This window comes from Trematomus bernacchii, unplaced genomic scaffold (assembly GCF_902827165.1).
Source record: "Trematomus bernacchii unplaced genomic scaffold, fTreBer1.1, whole genome shotgun sequence".
Taxonomy (NCBI): domain Eukaryota; kingdom Metazoa; phylum Chordata; class Actinopteri; order Perciformes; family Nototheniidae; genus Trematomus; species Trematomus bernacchii.
The window spans coordinates 17,946,554-17,972,662 of NW_022987689.1; the positions used below are offsets into that span (position 1 = coordinate 17,946,554).

Here is a 26,109-nt window from a genome sequence, read left to right on the forward strand (position 1 = left end):
GGTGACTCTGAACAATGTGGTCTGGAAAACCCTTTCAGTTTTACTCCTTTTACTGTTGATGTTGTTCGTGAAGCTTTAACCAAGTTAGATCCTAAGAAACCGGCCGGCCCGGACAACGTGGAACCTTTCTTTTTAAAGATAGCTGCAGAGTTTATTGCTCCACCTCTCACTACTCTTTTTAACCTCTCCCTCAGCACAAACACAATTCCAAAACTGTGGAAGTCAGCGTATGTCCTGCCTTTGCTGAAAGGAGGGGAGGCAACTGTTTTAAATAATTATAGGCCAATCTCTAAATTATCAGTTATGGCTAAGGTTCTTGAACGCCTAGTGAGTGAGCAGGTAAAGGTGTTTTTATGTACAAATGACATCCTGTCTAAACATCAGTCAGGCTTCAGAAAGCAACATAGCACCATCACTGCCACAATGAAAGTGGTGAATGATGTGGCGAGTATTTTAGATAATAAGCAGAGCTGTGCAGCTCTATTTATTGACCTTTCCAAAGCGTTTGATACCGTCGATCATCGCATCTTAAAGCAGAGGCTACTCAGTATTGGCATATCCAGTCATGCAGTGGGGTGGTTTGTGAACTACCTCTCTGAAAGGTCCCAATGTGTTCATTTTGATGGGCTGTCTTCAGAGTGGTTAAACATTACTAATGGTGTTCCTCAAGGTTCTGTTTTAGGTCCACTTTTATTCTCCATCTACATCAATAGTTTAGGTGAAAATGTCAATGGAGCAACCTTACATTTTTATGCGGACGATACCGTTATGTACTGTGCATGTCCCTCCATTATCCCGCTGTTGTTGAATTGCAAGCTGCTTTTAACATTATTCAGACTCAGCTCTCTGAACTAAAGCTTCTTTTAAATGTTGATAAAACCAAGGTAATGCTCTTTTCAAAAGCCAAAAAGACACCAGAGCCTGTTTTAGATATTTTAACTACGCAAGGAATAAAACTTGAAGTGGTTGCCTGTTACAAATACCTTGGTATCTGGCTTGATGATTGTCTCACTTTTAAAGGTCATGTCAATAACCTGCTTAAAAAACTGAGGGTTAGACTAGGTTTCTTCTACAGGAACAAGTCCTGTTTCTCGCTCGAGGCCAGAAAAAGGCTCGTCACTGTGACCTTTTTACCTGTGCTGGACTATGGTGATCTGATTTATATGAATGCACCTGCCAATTGCCTGGTCAAGTTAGATGCTGCGTATCACAGTGCACTGAGATTTGTGACTCATCACTGTACCCTGTATGCAAGGGCTGGTCTGCCTTCACTAACTGTACGGAGGCTCAGTCACTGGTACATTTTTATATATAAAGCCATGTTAGGGAAACTTCCATCCTACATCTGCTCCCTGATCTCACGGCGAATTGTAAGTGGCTACTGCCTGAGATCGCATGCTGTGGTTTTATTAAATGTGCCAACTGCTAGGACTGTCTTAGGGAAAATAGCATTTAGATGCGCAGCTCCACTGTCCTGGAATAGTCTGCAATTAAAATGGAAACTGAGCAATCTGGTGCCACTGAATGTTTTTAAAGCTCGGTTGGTTGCTACTGAATCGGAAGCTGTTGGTACCTGTGCATGTGGATAGTATGTAAATTGTAATCCCTGTAATGCTACTGTATGATGTCCTTTTGTTGTTCTGTTTATGTTTTTAATGTTTCATGTGGAACCTACTTGAGCAGGTCTCCCTTGAAAAAGAGATCAATGATCTCAATGGGATACAACCTGGATAAATAAAGGTGTGAAATGACTGACCGTACGGTAAATCACCCGGAGTAGGGGGGGGGTGGAGTACAGCGCTTCGCGATTGTCAACGGGGGGGTGGAGTAAAGCGCTTCGCGATTGTCAACGGGGCGTGGGGGGGGTGGTAGTGGAGTACAGAGCTTCGTGACCGCGGAGCGTGTGAACGTTATGATCAGCTGTTTTAGCGCAGAGCTGCTGTACAGACCGACGTTAACAGCAGCCCTGTCTGTGCACAGCACACGGAGACCGGTGATCTAACCGCCTTCTGGAAGAGCTTCACAAGTACGTCGGTACGCAAATGCGCTTTGTGACACAAGTGACGGTACGCATTTCAGATTGTTGCCGCGCATGCGTACCTGCGTACCAGTTATGTGCACCCCTGTTTATAACGCTGTGAGCATGGGTCTGCGGAGAGCATTTCAACGTAGAAAAACGTTTACCCATTTAAACAGTCGTGGTAGATACCTTGTTTGTTTTAAACATCATAAATACACAAACAACAATGAATACTTACAGGTTGTGTACCCGAATCTCCCGCTGGTCCAAACAAAGTAGGAACAGCATCGTTCTTCAGTGTCCTACGCTGTACATATCCGGCATGAGTCGCTGAAAGGTTTTGGGAAGCTTTCTTACGTGAAAGGCTGGCAGAGGGTGCGGCCATAACTCTGGGCGTGGCTACTGGGTATCCCTACGTAGCGATACCCAGGAAGTAAACAATGGAAAATGAGAAATCTCCAACGAGGCGTTTTGGGGAGGTATTTTCTGTGTTAGAGTTTTACTCGCTACAGGGTGTATTTTGAGGGTTTTTGACTCTGCAGACCGTTTACATGCATAAAAACCTTCATAACACACAAGGGGATGGGTAATAACCGGAAAAGCATGATATGGGACCTTTAAGTAGCGTGGTAATGAAACAAACAGAGGAGTAGTGGAGACAGAGCAGATGTTGTCTCCCAGCTGGTACCGTGGAAAAGAGCACCAGAACACGTTGGTTCTTCCTGCTTGTATCTCTCCTTCGCTCCTCCTCTCTCGGGGCTGTGACGTGGGGATCCGCCCTCCGCTCTCTTCTGTGTTCGATATCGCGCATAACAGGGGATTTAGACGTTGTATATTCATTGCATAACTCCACACGCCTTTTCTCCTCATGGACTCATTCATGACTTTTTATTTACCAGATACTTTGTGAAACCGGAGGCCTGTACTACGAAGCTGGATTTTCGCTTAGCCGGCTAACTTCAGGGAAAGCTCGGGCTTTCCGGTCCTACGACGCTGGTTCTCTTTTTAGCAGGCTAGATTTCCATGGTAACTTATGCTGAGCGGCAAACCTGCTCCGGAGCAGGTTAGGTGGCAGGCTAAGAGATCAGCCTATAAAAGCTCCGCCTATCGACCAATGAAATCTCTGTGAAAATGACGTTGGCATTTGTGGATGACACTGTGGAGCTCGGCGCTCAGATTGTGAGAGGTGCTCTCAGGCTGGAGAGGATATTTAGGGACAGAATAAACCCTTTGGCTTTCCCTGAAGAGTATTTGTATGAAAGATACAGGTTCCCGTCAGAAGGGCTGACTTATCTGTGTCAGCTCCTCGAGCCATATATTCAGGGTGCGTACGGGTGCTGGAAATCCTTGAAAATGCTTGAAATTGTACGAGGTGTTTTCAAGGTTTGAAAAGTGCTTGAATTTTGGGAATGGTGCTTGAATTTGGGATAAAGTGCTTGAAATTGTAAATGCTTTACTTCGCTTTTTAGATTAAAAGAAAATAAAGAAGTCGGAGCGCGCTTAATTGCTTTGCTTTTACATAAAACAGCTCCGGCCTTCCTGCGTAATGCGCGTGACCGGCAAGTGTTTTTGTTACGTGTGTGACCTGGGCATTCTGATGAGAGTGATAGATGACAGTATGCCAGGAGGTTGCCGTTTCAACGAGCGTTGGCTAGCAGAAGACAAATACAAGCCATGGCTAAGACGAGGGTCAAGCGAAGCCCAAGAGTAGCCTCCTGCAAAGTGTGCAACAATAACGATGCGAGAGTCTGCGCTGACGAGCCACACACCACACGAAAGGTACACCATAGTAGAGCATTTTAGATTAGGCTATCGTTGCATGTAAAATACATGACACTTTTCTCTGTGCGCGGCAAAACAAGCTCTCCAAAATGGCTTCACTAGTCTGGCAGTATTTTAAGTGTCCGAAAATGACAATAAAATAGCGGTATGCAACGTGTGTGTGAAGCAGAAATCCTGCAGCTCCACCCGCTGTGACGGACCGGTGAGCGGAGCAGAACACACATTAAGAGTTAGACCTAACACACTTAGCTATTTTATCTACCTCTGGAACAAGCTAAACTAGTTATAAATATATTTATTCTTCACTGTCGGGTCACTGATTACTGGATCAGTGAGCTGCATGAGATACTGACAGGCTGTCAGGAGAGAGAGAGGGGGAGAGAGGAAAAGAGAGCGATATCGGTATCGGCCGATACTGATTCCGGCGATCGGCTCCAAAATTGGCGATCGGAGCATCCCTAATAATTGTATATGATATGTTTTATAATGATTGATCATGAAAGTGTTATCAAACCTGGTAAAGTTGCAGCTAGTTTGAATGACTTTGTATACTGCAGGGTAGCTTGTGAATTTACTCCAGGTGGAACTAAAGTCTGATTTAACACTTGATTATATTTCACATCATTCATCCACATCTGTAAAGTAACTAAAGGTATTAAATACATGTAGTGGAGTCAAAGTACACCATTTACCTCTGACTTGTGTTTACTGCCAACCTAAAAGTACCTCAAAAATAGTAATCAATAATGTATTGAAAAGTTATTTGGCTGATTGTTTTATATTGGCTCAGCCAGGTTATATGGGATGCCCAGTACAGATGGGTCACTCATTTTGAAATATTAAACATAGTTTTCTTTTCTAACATTTTAAATTTTTCATCCTCATGTAGAATGCTATTATGAAACACACATTTGGTTGTTTATAGCATAAAGAACATCTGATTTAATGTGAGGTAGGGAAATAATCATTTGAGTATAAGTATGTGTATATAAATATGTAATTTACAACAGCTGTAAGATGCTTGAAAAGCTTGAAAATGCTTGAAAAGTGCTTGAATTTGACTTTGGAAAAGGTGTAAGAACCCTGTATATTGCTAATGCCACACATCGGAGTTGTGCCCTTACAGTGCCGCAGACTGTATGTATTGCTTTGCGATACTTTGCAACCGGCAGTTTTCTTTATGCCGTGGGGGATGCAGAGAACCTAAGCAAGAATACAGTCTGCAGTGCTATTCATAAGGTCGCACATGCTCTGACAGGGCTCGCACAGACCTTTATTGTGTTTCCTGGCACATGTCCCACGCAGACGATCAAAGAGGGATTTTACAGCATGGCATGATATGTGATTATATCTTTACAGTGAATGTTGTTCCTATGACGTACACTGTTGTATAATAAATGCAGCCTACTATTTAATAGGGTTTCCCAGGGTGCTTGGCTATATTGACTGCATACACATTCCGATCTCTGCGTCCCTGGGAGAAAATGAAGGCGATTATGTCAATCGCAAATCCATCCACAGCCTCAACATTCAGGTAAATCTTGCACATTCACTTACAGAACACACATTGAAGTCTGGGTGATAAAAGGAACTCACACATTTAAATATTCACACAGTACATGTTTCACACTTGGACTATCTTTATCTATAACATGGACGTATTTCAAATGAACATTGATGCTACACTGACTATGATGCTCTTATTGTGGAAGTAGGCTTGTTAACCCCACATGCTTTTGCAGGCCACCTGTGACCACAGGTGTGTCATCACCAGCCTTGAGGCAAAGTGGCCTGGATCAGTCCATGACTCAAGGATCTTCTCAGAGTCATCACTGTGTCACAAACTGGAGCAGGGTATGGCAACTGTACATTCTTATTGTTTTGTGCTTCTTAACCTGTTCCACTCTGAGCCTGTTTTTCAGGTCTCAGGCTCGAAAATGACATTCCCAGAACAAATGACCATATCTTCCCTTCTAAAAGGGTTAAATTAATAATCTTTTCTCAAAGTAATGATAAACCTGTGAGTTGGATGTAGAAGTGTCAGAATCAATATAAATGTTTTTTATTTTAAAGAAAATTCAGATTTTACATAGTAAAAAACTGTAAATTATAGTGTCCGTCCAAAAATTATTTTTTACAGATAGTGAAAACTACCCTTGGATGATGGGTTAGTAGACTAAAAGCTTTAGGAATCCAAAGTACAACATATAATAAGTACCCTGTATCAAGATTGATGCAAAACAAGTGAAATTTGACCTTTTTAGAGAGATTTAGCCAAAAACTGGGCCATCTGGGGTCATTTGGGTGGATTTGACCTATCTCTGGCCCCCCTTGCTCGATCTGGTTGGTTGACATACCCTTGTGACCGTTAGAGCCAATAGAATCGAAGGAGGAGACTCACATAGACACACATTATAAAGAAAAAATGTTGCCGCTTCGCGTGTGGAAAGCGAAACTAAACTGGAGGAATGTCTCCTTCTGGAGTTTGGAAACTAAAACGCAGTTGTATTGCTTATGGATTATCAGAAATAATTTCAAAGAAGGCACAGACACATAGGATGAACCTATGGATTAACTGCAGCATCGTTTTTTTATCGTTTTAATGCCATTGAAGACCACTTTTGACCAAGGTGAGCCATATTTACATGTTTAGCTTCTTGGCTCCACATGTGATGATGTACGCTTTCGTTGATAGCGTCGCGAATGTTTATCACTGAGTGTTGAGGTGGGCACCGTTAGATTCAGTGTCTCCAGGACACCAAAAAATAGTGTTTGGTTGTGCATCTAGGATAAGTAATAAGGGAGTTCTGAGTGAGTTTATGTGCCTTTGTCGGTCCCGTTTTTTCGATCGAGGCTAATTCAGAGGCTGAGTGCTAGCATTGTGGGTTTTTTTTGAAAAAAAAAATTAAAAAGATCAGTTAGCTGAGTTTCTTCCCGTTACATGGATATAACACATTCATAGTTTTATTCAATATTAAGATTCCTTAGACGTTGTTTCCTGCAAATGACGCGTTTATCCGCCCGGTACCGGGGGGAAGGCGTGAAACAGGTTAAGCTGCCTTTTGTGGTACTTATTATGGAAATATTCCTTTTTCTTCAGGGCTCTTCAGTGGAGTGCTGCTCGGGGACAGGGGTTATGCCTGCCAGCCATTCCTTATGACCCCCTATCCTGACCCTGGTGAAGGGCCACAAACCAGTTTCAATGTGGCCCATGCCAAGACCAGGGTCAGGATAGAAATGACCTTTGGGATACTGAAGGCCAGATTCACCTGCCTGCGGGGGCTCAGAGTGGCCCCTGAAAGAGCTTGCCGCATTATCACTGCCTGTGTTGTGCTGCACAACATCGCCACCATGAGGAAGGAGAGGGCCCCTCCTGCAAACCCCCAACCTCCAGATGTGGTCGACCCCATCACCCTAGACTACCCTACTGGCAGGGCTGTCAGAGATGCCATCACAGTGTTATTTGCATAATACATTAAAAAAACACACAGATAGAGAGGCCTTGGGTGATTTATGTAGGTTTTTATTTTGTCAGCCATTCCTGAAGGAAAAAGAGAAAAAGACATTATTTTTGGTTTACTTTTTCAGTAAAGAAAAAAGGGATTTCTCTTTTAGGTATCCTAAAAGATAAAGGTCACCTTATGCACCTTTCATTTGACTTGAAAATAAATGACAGAATGTTACAAAATTACCTGTCTTTCTCTTTCTAATTTTTCAACCTCCAACTTCATTTTTCTTATGCGTAGGGCATTTAGTTCCATCGTTTGGGCATTTATTTTGATAGTTTGGACGAGGGTCCGTTTATAAAGGGCCCTCACAGAGTCTGCTTCAGCCTGAAACACATGAAACACATATATGTTGCATTAACTTTCAAGCATGGCTCACAGCAAGAAAGCTGAGCATTTTAAAGTTGCCTATACTTTTACATTTAGTTTAATTAATTACTTGTCGTGATGAGGGCCTAGATGTGGAGGCCCTAGATGTGGAGGGCCCAGGCTGCGGGGGTGGAAGAGTTCCTTCTTCCTGCAAATTGAGCACAGCAAATATCTTTTCAATAGAGAGTAGTCATTTGTCCCATGTGCAGACCACCACCATGTGCAAGTAATCAAATTAATTAATCAATTAAAGCAACGTGTCCACACCCTCTCTGTCTGTGTTAGAGGCAAATTGAGAAGTTCATATCATTGGTAACAAAATACTAAAGTGTACCGGCAGAGAGCTCTCTGAGAACACAGACAGCGTCTCATCATCATCCAGGCACTCCTGAAAAAAATAAGAAATGTCAATGGTCTGTGTTATCCATATTCAGCGACCATATAGGACGACATACCAAAGGTTACGTTACCTCTGTATGAGGTAGTGGGTGATTTGGGGGGGGCAGCAACACCACGTTCTCCCCATCATCTGCAGAACAATAAAATAGGCCTACATGTCACTTACTCCCACAAAAATAGATATATAATTGTGTTGTATAGCATCCCAGCTGTTTAAAGCTCCCTGACTCTTACCCTGTATAAAAAGGTGGTGTGAGCTGCTGCCACCAGGGTCTGTAGAGACCCCCCCTTCCACCCCTGCCATCAAGGGCCGACCCACATTTTTGCTGAGGGCCAGCTCCTCGGCAGGGGTGAAATCTGTTGGAGGAGGGCCCCCTCCTGTCTTCCTCTGCTCATTTATTTTCTTGTTGGCTGCAAGAATTGTGAAAAAATGTGACTGCTTTCCTATACAGTTATGAAACACAGACTAATTGAAGCAATACTAAACGTGTAGTTCTATTTTTAAGATCGCAAAAGAGGGACATTTACCAGATTGAATGATGTTTTTATATTTCACTCTCATTTGCTCCCAAGTCCTTTTAGACCTGCCAGGGTTACATCTGAAAAACGAAAAAAAAACGTCATGTACAGCTAGAATTAAAAAAAGTTCTATAAAAAATTACAAAAATATTAGGCTTAAAGTCCACTTGTGACCCTCGGTCGATGATATTATAATGCAAAAAAGGCTGCCACTCAATGATCAATTTGGTCTATTTATCCTATAACATTAATCTGGAAGCGCCGGATTTATTTTTGTACATGATTGGCGTGCATCCAATACACTTTTTAAAGATGTGCAGCTCTGCACGCTGTTGCATATAGCCTATATATATATATATATATATATATATATATATATATATATATATATCTATACTTATTTTACTTACGCATTCACGGAGTCTGCAATGTCCTGCCAACATTGTTGGCGATGTTTGGCAGCCGCAAGGGTACTGCTTTTGGCTTTCAAGATGTGTTTCAGATCTTCATAGCGGCTCATTATTACTGTCTGCTCCTCGGCCGTGAAATAAGTAGCTCGTGGTTTCTCCATGATTCCGATTGGTCGAATGCTCCAAATACCACCCCTTTTATGTGAACGCGCACCTAACTAGATAGGACACGGCTGGCTTGAGCGATCCACTTGATAACCGGCGTCGTAGTACAGTTTAGCGCCAGCACGTATGTTTTGGATTAGGCCAACCGGCTAACTCAAACATATCCAGGTTAGGAAAATCCAGCTTCGTAGTACAGGCCTCAGAAGTGACTTCACTGTTGATATCCGGAGACTCCATCCCGTAAAGCTTTTCAAAATAAACTTTAGCAGCAACGTTAGCCACAGACGAATGCTAACAGGAAATGTTTTCAGAATAAAACAGTTTTAAGCTTACTGTATGTTTAAACTAAATTACGTCATTAAACATTGATTTTAATTTTTTACACAACCCTCAGCATGTCATTGCATCAGCCTTTTTCGAGATTTTGTGTGCCAATTTATGCAGTTAAATAAAAATCCTGCTGTGAGCCAATTAACTGATGTTCATGAGCTCTTAAGAGCTCATAAGCTTTTTTTTTCACGAAACTGTGTCTCAGGGCTTCTTAACATTTAACAACCTATTAAAGGTAGGGTAGGTAAGAATGGAGAAACCAGTTCGAGTGCGCTAGAATTAGAAATATGACGCTCTTTGTATCAAAACAAAACAAAACGTACCTTCTTATATATCGACTTTCTCCACTTCAATCAACTTTCTTTCCTCCGGCTTCAATTTCCATCACTCTCGTTCATTCTCTCTATGTCTGGTCAGACATCAATCTGTTCCACGTAGCGCGCCCCCTAGAGGCCTGGAGGCGGAGCACTTCCGGTATGATTTTTTTTTTGGGTTTGTATGTGTTTTTGACTTTGCATACCATTTTTGTATTTTCAGCGTTTTTCTTTTGCGTTTGTTTTCAGGGTTTGTGTTGTATTTAGTTTGCATAATTTCTGTAAATGCAGCGTTTTTTTGTTGTATTTGTTTTCAGGGTTTGTTTGTTTTTCATTTCATTATTAGCAGGTGTTTCCTGCTTATGTATGCGCTTTTGGCCGTTGTTCAGCGTTTGCACCTGCCACCATTGTCTTGGTAAAAAAATCAAATGTTTTGAAGTTAAACACTTTCTTGCATTATAGGCATATTCTTTCCTCGATGTCTGTTCCGTCTACACTAAAACCTGACAGTAAGCAAACGACAGGGTTAACCTGTTAAGCCCTGAGCCTGTTTTTCAGGTCTCAGGCTCGAAAATGACATTCCCAGAACAAATGACTATATCTTCCCTTTTAACCTGTTCGGTACCGGGCGGATAAACGCGTCATTTGCAGGAAACAACGTCTAAGGAATCTTAATATTTAATAAACTATGAATGTTTTATATCCATGTAACGGGAAGAAACTCAGCTAACTGATCTTTTTAATTTTTTTTTCCAAAAAAAAACCCACAATGCTAACACTGAATTAGCCACGAGCGAAAAAATGTAACCTATCACTGCACCTAAACTCACTCATAACTCCCTTATTACTTATTCTAGATGCACAGCCACCCCCTCGATTAGCATCTCCTGGAGACACAGAATCTGTGGGTGCCCACCCCAACACTCAGTGATAAACATTTGCGACGCTATAAACGAAAACGTACATCAAAACATGTGGCGCTAGGTAGCTACAAACGCTAACATGGCTTACCTTGGTCAAAACTGGTCTTCAATGGCATTAAAACGATAAAAAAACGATGCTGCAGTTAATCCATAGGTTAATCCAATGTGTCTGTGTCCTCTTTGAAATGATTTCTGATAATCCATAAGCAATAAAACTGCTTTTTCGTTTCCAAATGTCAGAGCGAGAAATCGCTTCACTCTGGTGCAAACCTGCATGCGGGAAGCCCCCACCGTTTGTTTTCACAACGAGTGTGTGTGGGGGCCTCCTCCTTCGATTCTATTGGCTCTAACGGTCAGAAAGAGGTGTCAACCATCAAAATCGACCAAGGGGGGCCAGAGATATGAAAAAAAAAACATTTTCACCCAAATCACCTCAGAGGTGGAGTGGTTTTGGCTAAACCTCTCTAAAAATGTCAAATGTCACTTGTTTTGCATCAATCTTGATACAGGGTACTTATATGTTGTACTTTGGATTCCTCAAGCTTTTAGTCTACTAACCCATCATCCAAGGGTAGTTTTCACTATAAGTAAAAAAGAATATTTGGACGGACACTGTCATTTACAGCTTTTTACTATGTAAAATCTGAATTTTCTTTAAAATAAAAAACATCTATATTGATTCTGACACTTCTACATCCAACTCACAGATGTAACCTTGCTTTGATAAAATAAATTATTCATATAACCCTTTTAGAAGTTAAGTTGTAGTCATTTGTTTTGGGCATGTCATTTTCGAGCCTGAAACATGAAAAACAGGCTTGGTGCTTAACAGGTTAAAAGGAGTAAATTAATAATCTTTTTTCTCAAAGCAATTATAAACCTGTGAGTTGGATGTAGAAGAGTCAGAATCAATAGATTTTTTTTATTTTAAAGTAAATTCAGATTGAACATAGTAAAAAAAATTATAGTGTCCTTCTGTAGATCGTGATCGTTATTCTCGATTCAAGGAGGAAGTTAAAAAGAGACAATGTAGTCCCGGAAAGGTTGTACTGTAAATGGTGTACTTTAATGAAGTAACGTGGTTTTGAAACAGACAGAGCAAATCAAGAACACAGCGCCATGTTCGGAGGAGGGTGAAGGAAGGGCAGAGCAAGCCCCGTGCTCTGCGTGTAAATCTGATTCCTGGCTCCTCCTCTCATTGGCTGCTTCGTCTGTTTCCCCCTCGTTCTTCTGTGTCTGATATCACGTAAATAAAAGGATTTAGACGTTGTGTGTTTGTTTGCCTTTTCTCCTCGTATTCTCATTCATGACTTTTTAGGGCCCGAGAAACGGAGCGCTAGGACCCAACGGCGTCCTAGCACGAAGTGCGAGGAACCTATTGTTATTGGAGGAATTCTTCTTCTTATTATTAGTCGCCATCTTTCCTGTTTTTGAGGGCTTTAGGATGCTTCAAAAGTTGTATAATTTTGCACGGACGCCAGGACCGGTAAAAATTGCAACATTCTGGAGTCAATGGGTTAAAATATTCCAACGTACTCGCACCACCTATCCAAATCCCATTTCGGAATAAATGTACAAAGTCGCACCGTAACTCTGAATGACCTGAAATTTTGCACACATATCCGGGTGGACCTGCTCTACAAATAATCCTCTTGGAACCCTAAGCTCCGCCTAACATTTCTTTAATTAGCATAATTTTCAAAAACAGTGAAATGTTAAAGGGGACCTATCATGCAAAATGCACTTGTGTACGTCTTTTATACATGAATATGTGTCCCCGGTGTTCCAGGGAACTCACCAAGTGTCAGAAAACACAACCCTCTATTTTCCTCCATACCCAAATCTCTAAAAAAGGGGCTGCAACGGATCTGATAAAAACTGATCCAGATTTGAACACTGTCCTGACGTCAGGACAGTGGCGCTACGGCTATTGGGCCAACTCCACCAATCAGGAGGAGACAGCCACGGCCATTGCCGTTCGAAAGCGCTGGAGACGCTGTAGTACATATGCCAGGCCAGTAGATGGTGCTGTTCTCACAGAATCAGCCCTTGCAAAAACAGAGCTAGAAATTGTCAAATTGAGCAAAATGAGGCATGGCTAAAATGCATGATCTGTTTGGTATTTTGAAAAAAGAAAAGTATAAATATGCCTTATATAGGTATGGTCCTACACTATATTATTCAAATATAGCATGATAGGTCCACTTTAAGTTCTGTAAAGTCACACTTCACACATTTCAATTTTCAGTTTTTCAACACCAAACTTCATATACAGCATCGGTGGAAGGTCGGACACATTACCGTAGAAAATGAGAATGTTCAGATGATAAATATTGCCGCCATGAATCAAAACGTACTCGCAAAAAGGCGGGGCTTAGAAAGAAATGCTCATAACTCATCAACAATGTATCCATTACGTACAGATTTTGGTGTATAGGTTCAGTCTGTCTTGGGGAATAGGCACACCAAAGCATTTTCATTTTGGACTATAGGGGGTGCCAAAAACACCACCAATTTATAACTCAAGAACGGATGGACGAATATATATATATATTTTTTTTACACATACTCTGGGGGTGAATACGAACTGAGATTTAAAGTGTCGCAACAAATGCAGAATGTGGGCTTGGCCTATACATTTTTTTTAAATTGCGATGGCATAAAATGAGCTTCGGACGCAAAACTTGGGACACACGTCACAGCCCACGACCTTTTCGAGAATGTAAAAAAAAAACGTTTTTCAAAAAAACTGCTCACTAGCGCCCCCTATTGTGTGGTAGTCACATAGTTTCTCAGAACTTCACGGATTTTGGCACAGACATTCCTCATGGAATTGCGGACATATTTCTAATTAGCTTCCATTAGCCCCGCCCCCGACAAAGTCGGCCATTTTGAAAAATGTGCATTTTTCATGCATTTTAAGCACATTCTTGCGAACTCCTCCTAGGGGAATGATCGGAAAAATTCCAATCCGGGACAAGTTCAGTCCCTATCCAATATGATGCTAAATTGCGGAGCACATTTTTGATAAATCAATCGTGGAGGTCGTAAGCTAACAGCGAATACACCATTTTTGACGAGTTACATGTCGCAAATTACTCCAAACTACTCGGATATAGTTTTTCCGATATTCACGAAACGCTGTATATACATTGCTCTTATGATTGCGGACATATTAAAAATTTGCGTTTTTAAGCACATTCTTGCAAACTCCTACTAGGGGAATGATCAGAAAAATTCCAATCCAGGACAAGTTCAGCGCATATCCAATGTCATGCTACATTGAGGAATAGTCCTTCGCTCGAATGGGGAGCTCGTAGGCTAACGGAGAATGTACAATTTTTGACCATTTATATGTCAGATAAGCTACTGAGACCTGCCTGTGTGCCTGGCACATCAACTCTCACACACACAAACAGACACACACTCATCTACTGTTAGTCCAACAACGCCCTTTGCTGGAGGCATATTCATTTCAACAGACACCTATACACTTCACAACACACACCTACTCACTGTACAACACACACATATAAAGCATATACTAAATATCAGGCTACAGCCCTTGTATATTTTATGATGTCAAGCACTATATGGTTTCATGAAAAATATCTACTTGTAGATATCTCCTAAAGCCTACAAATAAAGTGTGAAATGTAGGCCTGTTACATATATTTTTGAGCGATATATATTATACACACTGTTCTGCTTTCTGCACTGACCTCAGCAGCTGTTCTCACTGTAAACATCGCGTCACAATGAAAGCAGTTGTAATAAAAAAAAAATAGCCTAACATCCAGGGGAGATGTGATTAGTGAGTAAACAAACGGTAAAGGGCAGAAAGTCTGATGCACATTTGATCATCTTAAATAACTTATAATCACAACGGGAACAGTTTGCAGAGCTGTGCTTCGTTGACATAAGTCCAGCCATGCGTCACGCCTCTTTTAAACATCACTGTTGGCTGAAATCGACTCCGGAGAATACATCAGTGTACCCTCGGTTATAGCTCCTCCAGAGAGACTCCTCTCTCCTCTAAATCAGTGTATCCTCGGTTACGGCTCCTCCAGACAGCCTCATCGATAATCGATCCTCGACGAGCCTTTAGAGAAATTTGTTTTCCTTCGAGACGGCGCGCCGACATCCGTTTCCGGGTCGCTGACGGAGGACCTGGGAGTCTGGGACGCGAACATTTGAGAAATGACAAACGGCTCATTTCAGACAACTCGCGCGTGTCTGCTTAACGCCGGGACAAATATGAGGTAACCATGAAGTTGTTAACATCTGTAGGACAATATTAAATGTCTATCTTGTTGTGCAGTTTATCAGTAAATGTTTGCACGGAACTATTTTTACACAGCTTGTTTAGAGGGACACACACAGCGTTGGGTCGGTCAGGTAGAGCAGCAGGGCTGCGGTCGAATTGTCAGTTTAGCTTAGTAACTGTGGAGGCTATTTTTATATAACATTAGAAAGACTGATTCTTATTATTACATTATAAGCTTATTGTGCTCATTTTATGTTGCTGCGCATCAACGAGAGAGAGCCAAAGTCTAAACCAAGGTTACTCTCCATCTAGTCTCAACTAATCATAAATGTACGGGCAATGCCCTGTGTAATAAAAATGTATTGTCGCACGAGGGTCGGGGCTCTTTCTGGAAAATAGTGGTTACAGATTACAGCTTTGCTGCCTGTGATTTCTATGACGTGACGGAGTCCTTGGCCAAGTGAATATATATCTTTTGCTCTCTTATAATAAATAGTTAAACTTAGAAGTTGTCTGTCTTTCCTGGAATTTTGAACACAACAGAACCTTCCTAACAGAGTGAAATTACCCGGAAGTACCTCAGTGGCAGCCATGATAAGAGCCGTTTGAATTCTCTAGATCAGTGGTTCTCAACTGGTGGGTCGCGGACCCGTTTCGGTGGGTGTGTGAGTGAAGAAAATAAATAAATAAATACTGCATTTCTGGTAGCTTTTACCCCCTGTCCTTCTGTTTCCAGTATCCCCATCAAGCTCCAATCCCGTCTGGCCTCTCTGACCCCATCACTGAGCTTTCCCGAATTGTTTGTCTTGCAGTCTCTTCCTGTTTACCCGTAAACTATGACAACATAAGGCCAATAGGTGGCTTCAACGACCATTATTTTTACTCTAAAGTTGTCATTAAACCTGTAGATTTGAAGGTACTGTATCCACCTGTTCGTAAACTTGACAAGGGCCTCAAAATATTTATTATTTTTAAATCACTGACAGGTATAGGTGTTACGCCCGTATGATGGGGAAATATAAAGAAAAGAAGCAGACACGTTGTTGCTTCAATTCCAATGTAATAGTGAACGGGTGCAAGCAACACGTGCCCTCTGCTGGACAACCATGAAAGGTCAGCATAATCAATACAAATCAACACCAAGACCAGTATAATAGAACCCTGTCTCTAATTAAGAGCAATGGATTGCAGATAAGTAGATCTTTAAACCTTAAAGTTATAAAATAAAAGACATGTATCAACTGCATTCCTTGTAAAACACCAGAGAGGCGCCAACAACAGTGATCGTTCCAATCTTCTCTTAATTCATAAATACAGATGACATTAATTCACTTAATAATTTTTTTTTAAAATATAACTCTCCTCTGTTATTGCCCAGAGCCTCTCTTTGTAAGGGCACCTATATTTTGTGCATACTTGATTTAAAACAGCTGACAGATGACCGGGGCTTTTAGAGACAAAATGTTGTGTGACATACAGTATTACACACATGTTAATACTGTTTAGTTGACAACTGCCCTTCAAGTGTTGCACGTACAATCGACACCAAGTGCTCCTGCACTTTTAATTGTGTCTGCTCCAGCACAAAAGGAACAGCCGGTACTTCAGAAGAATAAACTACAAATGACATAGCCATTTCTACCTAGACGTCTGGAGTTAGATTCCTCCACTCTGACATCCTGAATGTCAAATCTAAAAAGGCTTCCCATCAGGTGAGCCAGGCAGGAGACCAAAGACATCAGCAGGGGGGAGGAGAGGTGAGACATCGGAAGTGGGGAGATGGATTGAGGTTGGAAGGTTTTGTAGTTGGCAACCCTCCACTTTCCTTTCTCCTTTTCATCTTCCTCTTCTTCTCACGTTGGCTGTCAGCTTCACTTCTCTGCACTGCTCTGTCTAATCTGAGTAAGGAGCAGGTGATTCAGGCTGATGATGAGACATCTGACTGCATGAGAGGATATATGGAGGGTGGCTGGGTGGGTAAGAGAGAGAAATGGAGGCAAAGAGACAGGAAGTGAAATACAAGACCTGTACTACTACTGAAGATGGCAAGTGTTCGATGTGAGGGATTAACATGCAATTAAAGAAGCAGTGTCTACGATTTTGTGGCATCTAGAAGGGAGGGTGTAGATTGCAGCTAACTTAAAACCCTTCCACCCATCCCTTTTGTCCAGGTAGTGAAGATCGTTCTTTGTTCAAAGTCCAGGAGTAAGGTTTAAAAAAGGAGACAATGGGGTCTCAGGAAGTTTGAATATTTAATTAACCTGTTAAGCCCTGAGCCAACTATAACATGTATCAAGATTGATGCAAAACAAGTTAAATTTGACCTTTTTAGAGAGATTTAGAAAAATAAACCCACTTCTGGGGTCATTTGGGTGCATTTTCCATATCTCTGGCCCCCCTCGTTCGATTTTGATGATTGACATCTCTTTTTAACCGTTAGAGCCAATAGAATCGAGGGGAAGTTCCTAAAGTCCATCTAAACATTACCCATTGGTGAATGAGTGATGCGTAGCCAGAATGCCCCGGAAGCTGCGATACACTCTGGTGGCTATTATAGCAGCTAATAAGAAAACTCCGTTATTGACTTAAAAATGGAAGGATGGATTATCAGTAATCATTTCAAAGCGACACAGACACATTGGATTAACCATTGGATTAACCTTCAGCAGCGTTTTTATCGTTGTAATGCCATTGAACATGACTTTTGATCAGAACAGCTAAGGTAAGACGATGTCACGTGAATGCTCCGTAATGCTACGTGTTGTGATGTCTGTTTTCGCATCCCCTGTCGCGAGTTCTGATCGCTCAGTGATGATCGTTCAGTGATGATACTTATATTTCTGGAATCCGTGGAATCTCAGCTTGCTAATCGATATATTGTATGTGCAGTTACGATAAGTAATAAGGGTATTTCTACCGTGAGTTCTGTGCTAAGTGCGTAGCATTTTTTCGCTCAGGGCTCATTTAGACGCTTCTTGTGAGACTTGTGTTTTGTTCCGGTAAAAATGGTTCGTATCGTCAGTTAGCTGAGTTTCTTCCCGTTAAGTGAGTATGGAACATTAATAGTTTCATAAATGTTAAGAAGCCCTGAGACACAGTTTCGTAGAAAAGAAACGCAGCCCCCGATACCGGGGGCTCTCGGGCTTAACAGGTTAAGTAACCTTGTATTGGATCAAACAGATGAGTCAACACAGCTGTGCGGGTGAAGAGAGAGCTAGCAGTCTCCCGTAGACTCAAGTATATCAGATTTTCCTCTTCTTCTCATTGGCTGCTTCGACGAGGGGCGTGTCTTCCTCCCGGCTTCCTTCTTCTCTGACCAATAGAGTGGCGAAGTCCCTCCCCTTCCGGTGGACCTCCATGGGACCTTATTTCGGAAAAATTATGTATTGAAGTCAATGGAGAGAGAAAGATTATCTTTCGATCCCGTTTGAATTGTGCCACGAATTACACATATGATGTTTGTCAATTTAAAAGATAATTTTGCAAGTCAAAAAAAAAAAATTTGTAAAACTGTGAAGTAACACATTTTTTGTGTGAAACGCTCAATGAACTACATCTCTGGTCAACAACACACGTCACCAAGATGGCCGTCACTACTGTCTTGTCAACAAAACGATTGACTACCCTCACTATCACCACAATGAAACACGTCCTGAAGAATGTCATGCAAAGCTGCCTGCCTGCCTTCCTTTGATTCTCTCTGAACTGCCTGGTCTTTTTAATGTTTAATGTCAACCATTTGTGCAGATAGCATGAAGTAGAGAAGATCGCCGATGCTAGCGTTAGCGTTAGCATTTCTCCCCCGGGCTTAAATTGTGTATTATAGAATGATCACACACACACGGTGACAGTACTATTCAAAGGGTTCACGAAATATGACTACTACTCTTACTGTTTAACATTTTGGGTTACTTAATGTTACTTCATGTTAAGGCTAATAAAAATGACAAGGCTGTAATGCTAACTAACGTGCTAGCTACTAGCTAGCTTGATCCAGACACTCCTGGTCCTTTCATCAGACGGGAAGCGAAAGAACGAGCAAGACCCATTGCTGGTATGATAACAACCTGGTACTAAGCACACAGGCATCTTGTTAAAGTTATCTTATCTTAGCTATCTCTTAGTGGAGGAAAACAATTGTGACATCACTTACGCGACTCTGGGATTTGTAGTCTTTCTAGTTGCGTATTTTTCATAGTCTTATATTTCAACAGTTTTACGACAAACTGTGACTTTTTTGACATGGAAATGATTTTTTAAGATTGACAAACATCATATGTGTAATTCATGGCACAATTCAAACGGGATCGAAAGATACGTTTTCTCTCTCCATTGACTTCAATACATTATTTTTCCGAAATAAGGTCTCATGGACCGGAAATAGATGGGCGTGACTTCGCCACTCTATATCGCGTCAAATAAGGATTTAGACGTTGTGTGTTTATTGTATAACTCCACAAGCCTTTACTCCTTATATTCTCATTCATTACATTCTGTTCTCTTCATTCTAACGGCAAAAAACAAAGACTACGGCCCTTTCTCATTTCTCTAATTCCCCTCCTCGACTCCTATCCTCATGTCTTAGTCCCGCCCCCAGGAGATGCGAGCGGAGGAGAGAGGAGGGGAAGCAGCAGGCGGTTAGAGAAATGAGAACTCCTCTCCTCTGAGCGGTCATATTAAAGCGACGTCCGTTAATTATGACGTGGCAACAGCTGCATCAGCTGTCGAGTGTTTTGTTTTAGCGCTGTATTTTGTAATCTCTGTTAGATCAGAGGCCTGTACTACGAAGCCGGATTTTCCTAACCTGGATATGTTTGAGTTAGCCGGTTGGCCCAATCCAAAACATACGCGCTCTCGCTAAGCTGTACTACGACGCTGGTTATCAAGTGGATCGCTCAAGCCAGCCGTGTCCTATCTAGTTAGGTGCGCGTTCACATGAAAGGGGTGGTATTTGGAGCATTCGACCAATCTCAAACATGGACAAGCGTACTGACAGCGCAGTGTCATACTTCCTGAATGAAAAGTGAACTTTAATATTAGTCAAATATGAAGAAGTTAAACTTTAAACATCCATGACTTAAACACTTTATCCAGGATAAAAGCCACATAGCTGCACCTGCAAGGTGAATACAGCTGGTAAAAGAAAAAGCGTTTGAATGCGTACATTAACAGGTTTATGATATCACTGCCCCGTCCAAGACACGATCTGACTTTAATTACATTTGACTCGAGTGTTTCGTCAATTTAATGTGTTGCTTAAAATAATACTTCTGCATACAGTATGTGACACTGTGTGTTGCACGGCCAGATTCGGCTCAAGAAGCTGACTCAGATAAGGAAATGTATGATACATTATGATGTGATATGATATGAATGATAATGGGACACATCGACGTCTGCACTCACAGTGCCGCGGACTGTACTTAATGTTACTCTGATCCGGTTACTTATGTTGTGGCAGATATTTAAGTAAGCTTTCTTAACGCTAATGTTATAATAGTCAGATTGCTCTGAAGATGGGAGGGGATATTCTATTAATTTTCACGTTCACAGTCAGTTGATTTTTGCCGGCCGCCTTTCCTGCAACAGCAGTTTTTCTGTATTTCCTCTATCCTGTAATATGACTTGATAGCTTTAAACTCCGCACACGGAGCTCTGATTGGTCAGCAGGCGGTGCTTTCACTGAGTTGATCTCTTAGCCTGCAACCCAGCGCCATATAGATAGAAGAGTTACGACAGCGGAAGTCCAAAATGCTTGATCGTCACGTGGTTCAGGGAGAGTCAATAGTTCCCCGGAAGTTCGTGGCGGGACATATGAATGCATGATTACCGGAGATAGAACTACGATTTTTGGTAATAAGTAGTGAATAAAGGTCTTGATTTGCAATATTTATACAACATACCGATATGTGTATGTATTTACATCAATATGTTTTAAAAAATAAATAGAATCTGCTAATATTTATGGATAATATTAGGAATAGTGTGAACAGCTAGTTTACTTGTTAACATATACATGTTAGGCTGTTGCCTTGGTTAAAGCTGTTGTGTATTGCTTTGAATTATTTAAAACAAATATTATCTTCTTAAACAGGTATGGTAGTCAGGTGCATCACTTCCTAATGTTTATTGACATATTTAGAGGGAAGGGATGGCAAGGAATGCTTCAAAATTTAGATTAGATTAATTTCTACAATTTTTTTAATTCATGGTGGTTTCAGTAATCCCATGGTACTTGAGGACATAAGTAATCTAAATGACTAATGTACTCTTTATGACTTTCAGAAAGGACAGGAGACCAACAGGTGACTATCAATGGACTAGCAGCAACATGATTATGACGTTAAAAGTGTTGTTTTAGGAACATCCATTGTAAATACATGGAATTCAATAAACATTGAATAGCATGTCATGCAGTTTGTCTGTGCCTTTTCCTCCGTGTTGTCCTGGCATATAGTCTCCACCATGGTTTGCTGTGCTGCCTGGGGATGCTCCAATCGCTCAGAGAAAGGAGTAAGAATCAGAATGTACGGCTTCCCCACTGACACAGAGAGGAGGAAAAAATGTCTAGCTCAAGTCAGCAGGAGCAATTTAACAATCAAAACAGACAGCCGCAACAAAATATGTGAGGTAATCATATTCAAACACTGCATTTGCACTTTTTCACAAAACGAAGACCACACCATTGGGAAGCTTAATGTTTGGTTTAATACAAATAACAGGGAAAGGCTTGAAAAACTCAGAGTTGAGACTCAGGGTGCAGGGTGAGGGTCTCAGTGCAGGTATTCAGGCTCTATTGAATCCCCCTCTGGTTCTTGTGCTGAAAGAGGGAGAAACAGACAGGAGAAAGGGAAATACAGATGGAGCGTCTTATTTTGGACAGTTTGAAACGCGAGGGTCGTGATTGGTCCGTGATCGGCCCGTGATGAAGAGCCGGCCCCCAGTCTGACTTGATACCGCCCCCGTGATAAATAAATGTAATTATTGTGAAGCCAGCTGCAATGGATCATTGATCCACCAGGGGGTGCAGTGGGGTTCCACACTGGAGCTCATGTGAAATCAACTTTGATACAGTAAACTGGATGTTGTGGTGCCGAGAGACGGGAGTCGGAGGCGGGGTATCAAAAGTACAAGCTAAACTTTTATTTAGCATCTGAACACACATGTAAACAACTTCATGCCCGGGAAGCGAAGACCGGCGGAAACAGCTGGTCTGGTTCACTAAAATGTCCGTGCGGAACAATACCCCAACCCATAGATCCGTGGGTGAATAATGTCAATCACCACAATGTACAGTATGTCTGGTACTAATGTATAGCGGATCTTTGTTAAGATCCATATGTCACGGATAGGATCATAGTCTGTGCTAAATAAGACATGTAATCATTTACAAAACATCACCATGTTGTTATTTAACAAAATAATGTTGTTTAGTCGAAAAAAACGAACGAGAGGAAATGCAGCCGGCTCTCGATTTTTAATCCTAATTTAATCATCATCTTCACCACGATCATTTATGTTTATGTTCGCCGAATTGACATGAAATCACTGACAAATATGAATATATTGTATTCAACTTCATTAAAATGTTATTAACGTGCCTAAACTCAGTAATTCACTAAAAATATTTATATTTTAATGGAGCCTTGTCAGGCTCCGCGTAGCGGAGGGATCTTGATCCCTGGGTGTTATTTTTCCCCATAATGACCAAGTCGCTGCAAATTATCCCGCTTATTACATGGCCACATTCTCAACAAAGTAACGACATGACTCCCAATATTAATTGAAATGTTTTTATTGATTTAAAAAATAGTTGTATGTATTGATTTAAATTGACATGCATCCGCCAAGAAAAATAGTCCGTTGTTACCGTTTTTTAAACAGTCAGAATGAAACGGCAGCTCTCAGCTGTGTGTTTACACACGTAATGGCCCATCACCCACAGCTCTCTCCCCCCCTGATCTTTCTTTTCCAACAGTTAAGTTAACTGTAGGTTACTCTGAGTGACAAGCTTACATATCACATCATAATGTATCATATATTTCCTTATCTGAGTCAGCTTCTTGAGCCGTATCTGGCCGTGCAACACACAGTGTCACATACTGTATGCAGAAGTATTATTTTAAGCAACACATTAAGTTGACGAAACACTCGAGTCAAATGTAATTAAAGTCAGATCCACTCGTGTCTTATACGGGGCAGTGATATCATAAACCTGTTAATGTACGCATTCAAACGCTTTTTCTTTTACCAGCTGTATTCACCTTGCAGGTGCAGCTATGTGGCTTTTATCCTGGATAAAGTGTTTAAGTCATGGATGTTTAAAGTTTAACTTCTTCATATTTGACTAATATTAAAGTTCACTTTTCATTCAGGAAGTATGACGCTGCGCTGTCAGTACGCTTGTCCATGTTTGAGATTGGTCCAAATACCACCCCTTTCATGTGAACGCGCACCTAACTAAATAGGACACGGCTGGCTTAAGCGATCCACTTGATAACCAGCGTCGTAGTACAGTTTAGCGAGAGCGCGTATGTTTTGGATTGGGCCAACCGGCTAACTCAAACATATCCAGGTTAGGAAAATCCGGCTTCGTAGTACAGGCCTCTGGCTGTTTCATTCTAACATAATGCTCCAAATATGACTGTTTCCACTCGGACTTCAATACAGCAACACCATTGTTTGGTTTCCATGGTAGCGTGTCTCTTTAGTAGCGTGCACTCCTTTCCTGTAAATTACTAAATTAGTTTTTAACTGAAATGATCAAATAAAGTCAAAATGTCACAGTGTTTACAAACATTGACCATACCGTTCACCAGCCCCCACCCCCCTATGTTGAGTGGACTATACTCTTTGTTTAAAACTAATTGGCCATCGGAATGTGTGTGTCCCAACCCCCCCCTGTGATATCTCTTCTCCAGCAGTCTGTAGGTTTGTGTTCGCATATTTATGCTGTCGCAGTTCCTGTTGTTTCTATCGCGCATTGCCGGTATGAAAGGGTCTGTGCCGGAAATATCAAGATAACACGGCAGGGTCCGTTACAGTTTGTTTTCATCTGATTTCAAATAAACAAAGTCTTGGTTTCAGAGTATTAAACTTGTTTCGGCAAATTTAGATGATAAATACAACTATGAAGCTTGTAACGGCATAATTACTTAAGCGGAGAACGGAGTAATTTAACGTTACAGCAGGCATAACAACAGCCGGTGTTTATTTTATTATTATATATAGTCGTTATTCATTTGTTTTAAAGCTCAATAAGGAAGATTTAAACTTTCACACACAGCTTTTTCCAGCGGTATCCATAAATCTCTTAATTTTGACCTCAAAGTGCACCAGATTGATGCATTTAACTTCAATATAAAGAAAAACATCTTCTGTTGTAACAACAATAACATTATAAATAGTAACATAGCTGAACATGACTGAGGCTTTTTAACATAGACTTTTCCAATGTCTGAGTGTAATATCTGCATTTTCTATTTTGGTTTGATAAGGACACATCCTGGGGATTGTGTTTACAAACATTGACCATACCGTTCACCATCCCCCACCCCCCTACTGTATGTTGATTTTGTTTGCCTACATGTAAATGGGTGGCATTTAGTACCCCCCTCTGAGTGAATACCTGTTGTACCTGTCCGGGGCTAAGCCCATAGGACGATGCTCTGATGTCAACCAGTTGACAATTCACGAGCGTCTAATTCTCTCCCCCCTCCCCCGTCGCACCTTCTAACAGAGCCTCCCCACATATCAAATCCCAATTTAACCCCTGGCCTCTGGAGCAGAAATGAAAGAGTTTTAAAAATGTTTACGTTTTGGTAAGTTTTTAGGGAAATGTTGTAATATTGCAACGTTGGCCTTAGTTGGGAGCAGAATTTCTGTATTTCTACTCACATAGTCTGAATAAATATATTGAACAACTAAGGGTTAATTTGCAGGATTGATTGCTTTCTTAGCCCTATATCAGTATATAGCATGAATAATAATCACACATCACTCATATTTGTTATGAATAATCATTTATCATTTATTAAATAGTAAGTCGCTTTGGATAAAAGCGTCAGCTAAATGCAATTTATGAAAGCCTCACTCAGGATTTTTTTAACAAGTGTTTTTATTGCTCTTGGGGCATTAAAAACAAGATTTTAACTTTAGTTTTTTATATAATATCTGCATTTTCTCTTGTGAAAAACTAAGTCTTAGTTTGGCCATAGTTATTTAATATATAGCGCCATCTCCTGGTTAAATCCTGAAATTGAAAATCTGGCAACGCCCTCTTGGAAAATAGTGGGAGGGCTTAACATTCCCAGATACTGGTCTTTGGCAGGTCTTAGGCAGGTAACTGGCTGGTAGTAGGCAGGAAGCTTATGCTGGAGTCTGAAATAAGATGCTCCATCTGTACGCACCTATATAGCACACCTATTGGATGGGAAATTGCCTTGGGGAGATAAGGTGTGGTCTTTGTTTCCAACTGAAGTTATGGAACTTTATTATTTGTGAGTTTAACAAAGTATGACAAATGGCATCAGTAATGGATGTGATATGAATTTGTATAAAGTTGTCTCACATTCTTGGTCGTATTTTACGTACAGTATGTAATGAGTGTATACATGTCCAGTAAGTCCTCCACCTGTAACATCACTGCCCCTCCACCTGCCATACAGTAGGTTACTAATATACACTAACAAGATTACTTATATAATACAGTGATAGAATACATGTTTAGTATGCTTACTTACTTATTGTGTAACGTTAACTTTATTATACTAGTTTGTAGGCCTACTCCAAAATGGAGATCGTAATTTCTCAACCTCCACTCATTACAATCACACGTGCCCCAATGTTATATTTAACTAATATTATATTCCTCCACCCCACAAAAAAATCACGTTTAGAAGCCCTTTTTCTCTAATTCCACAACGTTCGATGAAATAACATTAGGAGAACGGATTAATAGCTGTTCATGGTTAACGTGTGTTGCTAACTTTATCCGGTATCCTAGCCTAATCTGTTATCTGTAAACGTTCCCTAAATCTACTGATTTAGGGATAATCCACTAACATCCTTTAATACACATGTTCATTTGACTCAGATGTGCTGAT

At 41.1% G+C, this 26,109-nt stretch overlaps 1 protein-coding gene across 1 annotated transcript; it reads left to right on the forward strand.

Moving 5' to 3' along the window:
- Window positions 1-3,151: 3,151 nt before the first annotated feature.
- Window positions 3,152-7,273, forward strand: LOC117488640 (putative nuclease HARBI1). The gene is made up of 5 exons (XM_034137651.1): window positions 3,152-3,348; window positions 4,882-5,136; window positions 5,219-5,336; window positions 5,545-5,656; window positions 6,903-7,273. The coding sequence occupies exons 1-5, from the start codon at window positions 3,152-3,154 to the stop codon at window positions 7,271-7,273; spliced, it is 1,053 nt and encodes a 350-aa protein (XP_033993542.1).
- Window positions 7,274-26,109: the final 18,836 nt, after the last annotated feature.

Bases quoted from the DNA above. Each gene is read 5' to 3' on its own strand.
- LOC117488640 (XM_034137651.1), top strand. From the start codon at position 3,152: ATGACGTTGGCATTTGTGGATGACACTGTGGAGCTCGGCGCTCAGATT. The intron at 5,137-5,218 runs ATGATATGTGAT...CTACTATTTAAT, and splicing joins GAGGGATTTTACAGCATGGC to AGGGTTTCCCAGGGTGCTTG. The intron at 5,337-5,544 runs GTAAATCTTGCA...ATGCTTTTGCAG, and splicing joins TCCACAGCCTCAACATTCAG to GCCACCTGTGACCACAGGTG.